Source organism: Myotis davidii, unplaced genomic scaffold (genome assembly GCF_000327345.1).
Source record: "Myotis davidii unplaced genomic scaffold, ASM32734v1 scaffold157, whole genome shotgun sequence".
NCBI classification, from domain to species: Eukaryota; Metazoa; Chordata; class Mammalia; order Chiroptera; family Vespertilionidae; genus Myotis; species Myotis davidii.
The window spans coordinates 318,174-328,035 of record NW_006288722.1 but is presented as its reverse complement, the minus strand read 5'-3'; the positions used below and the strand labels follow the sequence as shown (position 1 = coordinate 328,035).

The following is a 9,862-nucleotide window of genomic DNA, read 5'->3' as shown; positions in this document are numbered from 1 at the left end:
TAAGGGGAAGCTTGGTTGCTCCATCGAGGCCCAGCCCCTCCGGAGGTAAGGGTGAGAAGTAAAGCCCCGTCAAAACCTCGGGGGAAACGGGGTGGTGCAGGCTCAGGGTGGGGCCAGGGAGGGCTGGGGTCGGGGTCTGTCAGGGCTGAAGCTGGGGGAAAGTGGAAGGCTTTGGGGGGACCCTCACTCCAGGCTGACTCCTGCCAGACTGCGAGCTTAAGGAGCCCCTCCGAGGGCAATGGGGCAGGGAGCCAGCCCTTTCACCCACACCCCTGTCCAGCTGACCCCCTGTTGTCCAGCTCAGGCTGCCTGCCGGTGGTCTCATAGCCCCTATGAAACTGGCCTGGTCCTGGTATGCATCCTGCCCAGGGAGGTCCCTGAATCCCAAGGTGACATCAGCAACCCGGCCCTCAGACTGGCTCCACCAGCCAATCCATGACCTGCAGGCTCCACCAGATCCTCTGACCCCCACCCTCTTCCTCCACGGCCCCTGGCATGAGTGGGCAGCTACCAGCTTCCTGTGTCTCTCTCTCCAAGGTTGGGATTGGAGGGTGGTCAGAGTAGTTTTCTCCCCTCAGCCTGGGGGTTTGGGAGAAGCGGAGGCCTAACTCTGAGGTTTGGGTGAGAACTGAGGCCCCCTCCTCAGGCGGCAGAATACCTCCCTCTCTCACTGAGAGGAGTGTCTGGTCAGCTGGAGTCCTGGGTTCTCCAACCCTGAATTCTTCCTGGGAATCCTGACCAACCAGCTCTAGGAACCTGCCCCGTGTCCATCCCAACTCCACCCTGGCACAGGGGAGACACCCAGTAGAGGCGGCCAGGTGTCTTTAGGGAGGCTTTCTTGGAGGTTCTGCAGGTTGGGCTCCTTTCTTGGGGCCTCTTCCCTCCATCCCACCTGTTTCCTAGCTCTGCCCACCGGCCACTGAACAGAAGACAGTGAAAACAGGGTTGGCAAGAAGACACAAGGAAGTCAATCGAGGAGAGACAGTTTGATGATGCATCAGGCAGGGAGGTGCCTCAGGGATTGGGGACAGAGGCAGGGAGCTCTCCACACTGGAGCTGACCTTATTCAATCCACCGGCAAGCCCCAGCCCTGCAGGGAGTCTGTCCCACCTCCAACACTTTCAGACAAACCACCAGGGGAATCAAAATCCCAGGCAGATGTGAGGCAGGTCAGTCAAAGGACTTTGTCCAGGGGCTATTTGTTCATCACTATAGGTAAGGAAAGGGGCAGGACCCTGAGGGCAGGATGTGAGCAAATGTGGGCCCAGACAGATTTCCAGGGAATCAGGAAATTGTCGTGTCACACTCTCTCCCTCTTGTTTCAATCAATTTTTCTCTTTCCCCACCCAGCCAGGTTGACTCAGTGCCCTAACCCAAGCCACTCCTTTTCCTCCCTCCAGGAAGCTCAAGTGTCTCAGGGATTTCAGTCAGGACAAGGTGTGTGTGTGAGAGTGTAAATGCACAAAGGTACATGTGTGCATGGGCCTGTGTATTGGGGGTCACCATGGGAGCAGACACTGGGCTCAGTACCATATCCACATCCATACAGAAGCAAGAGTCTGGAATCCCAGAGCAAGGTGTACAGGCAGCTTTGGCTGTAGCACAGTGGTTCTCAACCTTCCTAATACCATGACCCTTTAATACAGTCTTCATGTTGTGGTGACCCCCAACCATAAAATTATTTTCGTTGCTACTACGTAACTGTAATTTTGCTACTGTTATGAATCGTAATGTAAATATCTAATATGCAGGATGTATATAGGCGACCCCTGTGAAAGGGTCGTTCGACCCCCAAAGGGGTCGCGACCCACAGATTGAGAATCGCTGCTCTAGCACTTGAGCTCAGCAATCATGGGCACTTCTTAACAGCAGTTTCCTCGCCAGTCCAATGGGCCTAATCATCTCATTCTGAGAGCTTATGAAGATCAAATGGGATCAAGTATTTTCAGTGGCTCTTCAACCAAAGAATGGAGACGGGTACTGTTGTTCTAAGAGGGTGGAGCAAGGCCGCTCTGACCCACTCCTCTGGGAAACAGCCTTCTCAGCTGTGGTGAATGAGAGCCAGAGCCCCTGGGCAGAGCGCGTCTGGGAGGGGCAGGTCATGGAAGGGACTTTTATGAGTCCTTCCATTTGGAGACTTAGAGCTGGTTTGTAGCCTAACACCAATCAGAACCTGATCCTAAACCTGGTCCCAGCCTGGAACCCAGCCCCAGCTCCAGCCCCAGCTCCAGCCCCAACCAGAACGTAAATTCAAGTCCAGCCCTCACCCTGATTTTGCCTAAACACGGAGGCTCTGATTCTCCATGACAGGAAATAGCAGGACCGAGCATAAAATAAACGGGGTGAGTCAACACACCCTAACTCTCTCCCTTTCTTTTCCAGAAAGGTGGCAGTAATGGTGGTGGCCGCGGTGGCGGCGGCAGCAGCTCAGCAGCCTGAGACGCCTCTCCATTCTTTATTCAGTCCTAATAAGTTAGAGGGCGAGGACGGGGGCAGGGTCTCTTAGGTGAGGATGCTGCTGACTGAAGGTAGCAGCTCGGCCAGGTGCTCCAAGGTGCCCGCTGTTTGGCACAGTGGGTTGCCCTGCAGGTTGAGGAGCACCAGCTTGGGGCAGGAGGCAACAGGCTGAAGTGCTGCAGGCTGCTGGAGACCTTGGGCAGGAGAGTCAAGGAAAGGTTGGCAAGTTCCCCCAGATCTGGTCTGCTCCTGTGAACCCATCACTGTTTTCCCTCAGAGCGGGGACTGCTGCCTGCCATCCTGGTTGGTGGGCATCTCACACACTTCCCTGGAGGGAGCAAGGCTCTGGGCAGGGGCTGCAAACACCTGCCCACAGGGACCAGGCAAGAAGCACAGAGGAGGGCTGGGTGTGGCAGTAGAAGGAATGGTGGAGACTGTGGCCAACGAGAAGGCTAGCCCTGGCTAGCGGCATCCATGTGTCAGCAGTGAACCAAGACTGCCGAGTGAAAGTGCAGTGAGGATAAAAAAATGCTTTGTTAAAAATCATACTATAAATAAATAAATGGCACCTGGAAGGAAGGATACGGTTGGTGCACAGTAAGAGCTCCTGCAGCCGGGGCAGGTTAGTGACACCGTCCAGGGACTCTATGGCATTATCGCTGGCTTGCAGCACCTGAGGAGCAGGGAGGGTACGGAAGACAAGGCAGGCAGGCAGCTATCGGCCTGAGACTGATACAAGCAACTGGGGAGCCCAGGGTGAACAGCTCACAGTGCATGGAAGAGCTCCTAGGGTCAGGCTAGGTGACAGAAGGGGGAAGGCAGGGGTCATCTGCAGGGGCTGGGAGGACTGGGCAGTCTTTGTAGGGCGGGCAGTCTTCTGAAGTAGAGGAAGGAAGGGAAACAGGACCACTAGGACAGTGACGGAGGAGTGAATGCTTTACCTCAAGACAACGCAGGGCAGCCAGGGCAGGGGGCAAGGCTCGGAGACGATTGTGCGACAGGTCAAGATGAGTGATCAACAGCAGTTGTTCCAGATGGCAGAGCACCGTCAGGTCCTGAGGAGACGGAATGATATACCCAACGGGGAGGGGCCTCAGCCATCATTTATGAGGCACTTGCCCTCTGTGCCCCACACAGGCCCTGAGGAGAGGATGGGGCAGGTGGGAAGCTTACCTTACAACCCACCACAGTACATGCTACAAGTCAAGGACGTGGGACAGATGTGAGTGCTGTGGGCGACGTGGCCAGTGGAGTGAATAGAGTCGGGGCAGGTACAGGGGACAGAGGAGGGCGCTGGGGAAGACACAGACACTGGCAGGAGTGGGCCTGCGAGTCCAGGGGGTGGGGGTGGGTTTGGTGGGAGCAGAGGTGGACTGCAGTGACGGGATAAAACTGATGTGTTGGGAAGATTGGTTGGGAAGGACTTCAAATGGAGGAAAACCAGTCTGGACCGTTAGTTAGGAATCTCTGGGAACTGTTCAGGCTTTAGGTGCTGGCATGCTCCAATGAGCAGAGAAAGAAATGTCCAGAAAGACATCTGAGACTGAAGGCCGGACAGACAGGGCCTCAGCTGAAGCCCCGGAATGAATGGAACGCTGGCGAGGCCATGAGGAAGGGTGGGCCAGCGGGATGAGGGCCCAGAGCGGGCACACGACAGTCCATACCTTGTGGCTCAGGTGCAGCACGCGCACCTCTGCATACTCCATCTTGAGCACGCTGTTCTCCAGCAAGAACTTGCTGCGCAGGTCGTCCAGGTATGCTGCCCGCATTGGGTCCACAGCCTGGCGGAGACGGGGCCGGCAAGGAATTTGTGTCAGCTGCCTCCCTCCTGCCCACGGGACCTCCCCCGTGTCTGTTCCCGCAGGCCCGGCTTGCCTTGAGGGTCTGGAAGTACTGCAGTGTCTCCTTCTCATACAGGAGGGGGTCCAGCGCCCGCATCAGCAGGATGATGGTGAGCAGGCACCCTGAGGAGAGGGTGGGAAAAGGAGCATGTCTCCTGGACCCGCCTTTGCTCCCATACTATTTTTTTTAAAATATATTTTATTGATTTTTTACTGAGAGGAAGGGAGAGGGATAGAAAGTTAGAAACATCGATCAGCTGCTTCCTGCACACTCCCCACTAGGGACGCGCCCGCAATCAAGGTACATGCCCTTGACTGGAATCGAACCTGGGACCCTTCAGCCCGCAGGCCAGTGCTCTATTTACTGAGCCAAACCAGTCAGGGCTGCTCCCAAACTACTGAGACCCTCCCCGCTCCCTGTCCCCCCAACAGACACAAAAAGGAGCTCCCTGAGAGGAGCAGGATCTCAGGAAACAGGGCCTTACATTTATTCTCGGGCTCCAGCTCCTGTAACTCCTTACAGGATTTAAGCTCAGACTGTAGCACCGTGGACTTCTCTATTGACAGCTCACACCTGACGGTGGGCGGGGGTGGAGGTGGGGAAGGGATGATGGCCATAGCACTGGGGTCTGGGCCATCCCCTCTCCAGGCTGAGACCATCTGCCCGAGCACCCTGCCTCCCATCCCAGTTGCCTGATGCCCAGAGCCCTTTCTTGTAGGCGTGCTTCCCTGTCATCACCTGAAGAGCTGCTCATCGGTGGCCGAGTCCCGGCACCAGCCCTCATGGTGGCCTGAAAGAAACAGTAGGTGGTAGGAGGGGAACACCCATGAGAGGAAGAGGGGGCAGGGGGCTGCTGCAGGTTGCGTCACCTTTTAAGAGCACACACTCCTTCTGGACATCGCCTGCTGTCCAAATGACACGAAATGTATGTTGGGGCAGCTGGTCGTTGAGGGAGGCAGCGGGCAGGTCACAGAGCTGGGAGCACTGGGTCAAGGAAACCCCCAGCCGTACCACTTTTCTGACTGTCCCACCCCAGCCCTGCCTCAGCCCCCACTATGCCCCACCAATCCTGGGATACCCAGACAGGGCTGGGCCGGTTCCTGCCATCTGGAGTCCTCCACTCCACAGCCAGGGGTGATTCATCAACTAAGAGCAGCAAGGTCTCCATCCCAGAGTCCACCTGGTACAGGGGACAAAGAAAGACCCTGTCAGCCCAACAGCACGAAGCTCACAATCCACAATGTTCTCTGGCAAAAGCTGTAGGACTCACCAAGAGGGGCCGGGAGAAGGAGACCGTCAGGCAGGCCTCATCCCGGCTCACGTGCAGGCAGCGCAGAGCATCCTGGGGGTCAGCTGGGGTGGAGAGATAGCTTCGGGTCTCCTGTAAGCCTCTTCCATTCCTTCCAAGCCCTAAACGCCCAGCCTCCTCCCCCACCGCTCACCTCGTCCCAGGAGCCAGCGGTGATAGAACCAGGCGCTCTGATCATTGGGGTCGGTGAAGAAGGCATTCTGCACCAGCTCCAGCTCTGCAGAAGCCAAGGAGGCACAGGGCTGTGGTTAGAAGCCTGGTGGGATCCTGGCTGTCCCAGCATCCCACCCTCTCCTTGGGGTACCCCCAGTCCTCAGTTGCACTAGATGCTGGCTTTATACAGTGGCTGTACACATCAGGTTTATTTTCCCCACTGGACACTCAAGCTCCCTTCTGTCAGGGGCTGAATGTTATGCACCCCCAGAGCCAAGCACAAAGTAGATGCTCAACAAGCCCAAGAGCAGGTTCAGGAACAGGACTAGGCTGGAAGGGCAGCGCTGCAGTTCCTCCCCAGCATCCCTGACCCTGCTTACCTTTGAGCAACACATCCTCAGGGAGGCGCCCCTGTGGTCCAGAGTCTGGCTGGGGATGAAGCTGGGGCAAGAGGCAGGAGCGGTAATGCCAGGAAGAGTAGTTGGAGAAGTTTCGAACAATGAGGCTGTCAGTGAAGGCCAGCTCCTCTGCAGGGGGCACAGCTGCCTGTGCAGCCACAAAACGCCGGTAGTCCCAGCAATGAACTGGGGGAAGGGGTGACAGCACAGCTCAGAATCAGGGCAAGAGGAGCTCCCTGGCTCGTGCCTCTGAAGCTCCCAAGAAAGACCTCTATGCATCCCATGCTGTTTGGCTCCATCATTCCTTTGCCATCAGCTTAGTGGGCCCATCCTGGTCATCCCTCCCCACTCTGGGCCTTACTGTGGCCCCAGTACCAGGATGTGGGGCAGGTGAGGGCTGTGGGGACAGAATCTGCAGGCACGTACAGTTCCGTTCATCAACCTCGAGGAAGCGGGCACACAACTCCAGCTCCCGCGCCCAGTTGGGCTCTGGCAGGCGGCTCAGCAGCCAGCAGCGATGGTGCCAGGTACCATAGGACTTGGGGTTCACCCTCAGGCAGCTCTCCAGGAAGCCCAGTTCTGCCTTCACCAGAGCAGCCAACTCCTCAGGGGACCTGCGCCCAGAGAGGAATAGGGATCAGGGCCCTCCAACACCCAACTTCAGCTCACCCCTGACTTTCTGCACCCATCCTCCACGGCCCTCTGGTTATGCCCTTCCTACTCTACCGCTGGGCCCAGGCAGGGCAGGGGTAGGGCTAGTGTCATCTTCCTGGGGCCCTGAACCCCTACACACTTTTGGGCCTCCAGCCGCTGGAACACCTCGCGTCGACAGTTCCAGAGGGTAGCGAAGTCAGGGTTGGCTCCCAGAATCTGGCTTGTCAGTTCCAGCACTGACTCATCCAGCTCGCCAGCCTGGCGCTGAGAAGATAGGTAGCAGGGTCAGAGATGGTATCATTCACCCACCACAGGGCTAAGTAACATAAACAGAACTACGTTCCATAAATCCCATGCCATACAACAGGTAGTATGTAAAGCACTCCATGGGTTTACATGTATTCTCATTTAATTTCCACAAAAGCCTTATTGCAATTATTAGGCTTATCACAATCATGCGCCCCATTTTACAGATGCACAAACCTGAGGCCCAAAGAGATTCGGTAATTTGCCCAAGGTCACACAGTATTAAGTGACAGAGCCCAGATATAGGTCCAGACAGTCTGATTCTGAGGCCCAGCTCTTGGCCTCTGATCTATATACTAGGAGTGGCCACGTGGAGAGAGGGTTACTTCTGCGGGCCCCACCTTCTGGAAGACGGTCTGGGTGGCCGACCGGTAGAGCTTCAGCTTCTGTTCCCTCACCTTCAGGCGCCCGTGCTACAGGGATGGGCGGGTCGTAAGGGAGCAGGCTGGCTTGCAGGGGCAGAGCCAGCGAAAACCCACTGCAAGCCCCAGGTTGACACAGGGAAACGGAGAGGCAAGGCCACTAGGGGCAAAGGCATGGGCGTGCTGAGGTGAGCGGCTGGGCTCAGGGTTCTCACCATGGTGTCGGCTCAGGGGCTCAGGGTTCAAGACTGGAGGGGTCCAGTGGCCGCCTGTGAAACCTGGGGGAAGAAGTGTCAATCATGGGAGCCCCGCCCTCGGTTGTCTCCCGGAAGCCGCACGCGGGCCTGGGCAGAGACCCCCCGGGGTGTAAAGTAAGGGGTTCTGGACGGCCATTGCACGTCCAGGAGGAGTTGCCCACCGGACTGGGACCTGCACGGGTGCGGCCCTGCCTACAGCCCTTCCCCCCGGGGCTAGATCCGAACCCAGGCATGGAGGCGATCGGAGCCACTCCGCGCCGGGAGGCTCGGCCGCCCGCCCTCCCCACAGCTCCCAGGCGCTCCCGCCCCCCGCGGGCGGACCCACCTGCGCCGGGAGGCCGCTTGGGGGACTTGGAGCAGCGGCACCCGCCACCGAGCCCGGACGCTGGCTAGAGCGGCACCCCGCCCCGGCTCTCCGAGGCGCAGCGCCCTCTGCAGGCCCGCGGAGGCCCGAGCTGAGTAGGTGGGCTCAGAAGGCGCGTGCGCGGGGTCCCACACGGCCAAGTCTTAGCCCTCCGGTGAGTACGAGTGCGCATGCGCGGCTGTGGCCTGCGCATGAGAGCAGCGGGCACTGTTGTTCCTGTCGGCTATTCCAACAGCAATTCAGTCGAAGAGGTTTCTCTCCGGCAGAGAAACATGCCCACACCTCCTAGTTGCCAGATCTAATGGATGGAGCTTCCTGTCCTTATCTTCCATGACCTCTGCAGCATTTGACGCTACTGACTTCCTTCCACTTGACACTCTCTTCTGGTTTCTCCTCCGGCACCTTTGCCCCTCCCTTCTCCCCTAAAAGTTGGTGATCTTCAGGCCCTTTCCTCACCCCCTTTTCAGTTTACATACCGTTACCAGGAGAACGTTCACAAGTCCAGCCTTCACTGCTAGGAGTTGGAGCTCCCCAGAGCTCTGTCCGGGGCCCACCAGGTCTTCTGATCCCACTTTTCCTGGGTGACTTCACCCACACGCATGGCTTCAATTGCTACCTGTAAGCTGATGTTATTCCAACTTATATCTCCAACCCAGATGTCTTGCAAGCTTTACAGATTCAAAAGCTTACTAGATATTACATGGGCGTCCCAGAGACACCTCGAACCCCAAATGTCAAAAGGTATCATTGCCTCTCCTCCATCCAGGCTGAATTTTGGTTTTTATGTTTCCCTATTATAGTGTGAATGGCACTATTCCCTCCACCACTTTTCCTTAATACAGTATCTCTTAAATACCATCTCTATTCCCACTGCACTGAGAATTCAAGCTCATTTCTTCCCTGGATTGTTGAATGTCTTTTCAATGTTCCCCCATCTCCACCTTGTCCCCTCTATGATCAGTTCTTCCTCTGTGTTTCTGGATCAGTCGTTCTAAAATGCAGATTTGATCATGTCACATTTCTGCCTAAAAGACTTCCATGGCTCCTGACAAATTTTCAGGACAAAGTTTGGATCTCTCAGGGTTAGCACAATAGGCCTTTTGGCACTTGGGCCCTGCCCCTCTGGCCTCATGTCCTACCTGCCCCTGTTAAAAAGTCTTCATCACCGCCGATTGCACTACTTGCAGTTTCTCAAACATATTAACCTATTCCCTCTTCTTGACCCTCCTTCCTTTCCTAGGTAACTCCTGTTCATCTTATAGATTCACCTCAAATGTCACCCCCAGGAAGTTCTCCAAAATACCCCAGCCTGATTTAGAAGACCTTCATATGTGTTGTTAAAGATAGTGCTTATAGCCTGGCTGGTATGGCTCAGTCATTAAGTGTTGACCCATGAATTAGGAAGTCACCCGTTCAATTCCCGCTCAGGTCACATGCCCAGGTTGTGGGCTTGATCCCCTGTAGGGGGGCATGTAGGAGGCAGCCAATCGATGTTTCTCTCTCATCGATGTTTCTATCTCTACTCTCTAAAATCAATAAAAACATATTTTTAAAAAATAGGTTAAATAAGATATGTTTCATATATTTTGTTTAAGAAATTTAAAGAATATGAGTATTCTTTAGCTAGCCTGAACTCAAGGTCCCAGTACTTCAGTTATGTGGCTGAATTCACTTTGTGAAAATTTATCAAGTGTACACTTGGGATTCGGGCAGTTTCTGTACACACACACACAAATACACATGCACATGCATATATACTA

General features: G+C 55.7%; 2 protein-coding genes and 1 long non-coding RNA gene across 3 annotated transcripts in view; all 3 read right to left on the bottom strand.

Annotated features, from left to right (window-relative positions):
* TGM1 (transglutaminase 1) overlaps positions 1-2,386 on the bottom strand; it is a 17,403-nt gene extending 15,017 nt beyond the window's left edge. Inside the window, exon 1 of the mRNA XM_006760834.2 lies at positions 2,357-2,386. The gene's annotated coding sequence lies outside the window, so the exon portion shown is untranslated. The remainder of the gene's footprint in view (positions 1-2,356) is intronic.
* Positions 2,387-2,435: 49 nt separating this feature from the next.
* RABGGTA (Rab geranylgeranyltransferase alpha subunit) overlaps positions 2,436-9,862 on the bottom strand; it is a 12,264-nt gene continuing 4,837 nt past the window's right edge. The window contains exons 4-18 of the mRNA XM_006760882.2: positions 7,461-7,532; positions 6,953-7,077; positions 6,586-6,773; positions 6,142-6,345; positions 5,742-5,825; positions 5,570-5,652; positions 5,378-5,479; positions 5,169-5,274; positions 5,038-5,089; positions 4,784-4,872; positions 4,333-4,421; positions 4,122-4,238; positions 3,399-3,512; positions 3,043-3,130; positions 2,436-2,651 (exon numbers count right to left, since the gene is read on the bottom strand). Coding sequence (XP_006760945.2) covers positions 2,503-2,651; positions 3,043-3,130; positions 3,399-3,512; positions 4,122-4,238; positions 4,333-4,421; positions 4,784-4,872; positions 5,038-5,089; positions 5,169-5,274; positions 5,378-5,479; positions 5,570-5,652; positions 5,742-5,825; positions 6,142-6,345; positions 6,586-6,773; positions 6,953-7,077; positions 7,461-7,532 — 1,662 coding nt within the window. The 3' untranslated portion in view covers positions 2,436-2,502. The remainder of the gene's footprint in view (positions 2,652-3,042; positions 3,131-3,398; positions 3,513-4,121; positions 4,239-4,332; positions 4,422-4,783; positions 4,873-5,037; positions 5,090-5,168; positions 5,275-5,377; positions 5,480-5,569; positions 5,653-5,741; positions 5,826-6,141; positions 6,346-6,585; positions 6,774-6,952; positions 7,078-7,460; positions 7,533-9,862) is intronic.
* LOC107182664 lies at positions 7,503-8,282 on the bottom strand. Its single transcript, XR_001513390.1, has 3 exons — positions 8,064-8,282; positions 7,697-7,759; positions 7,503-7,532 (listed from the first exon to the last, which is right to left on the bottom strand). It is a non-coding gene; the product is annotated as an uncharacterized LOC107182664 (long non-coding RNA).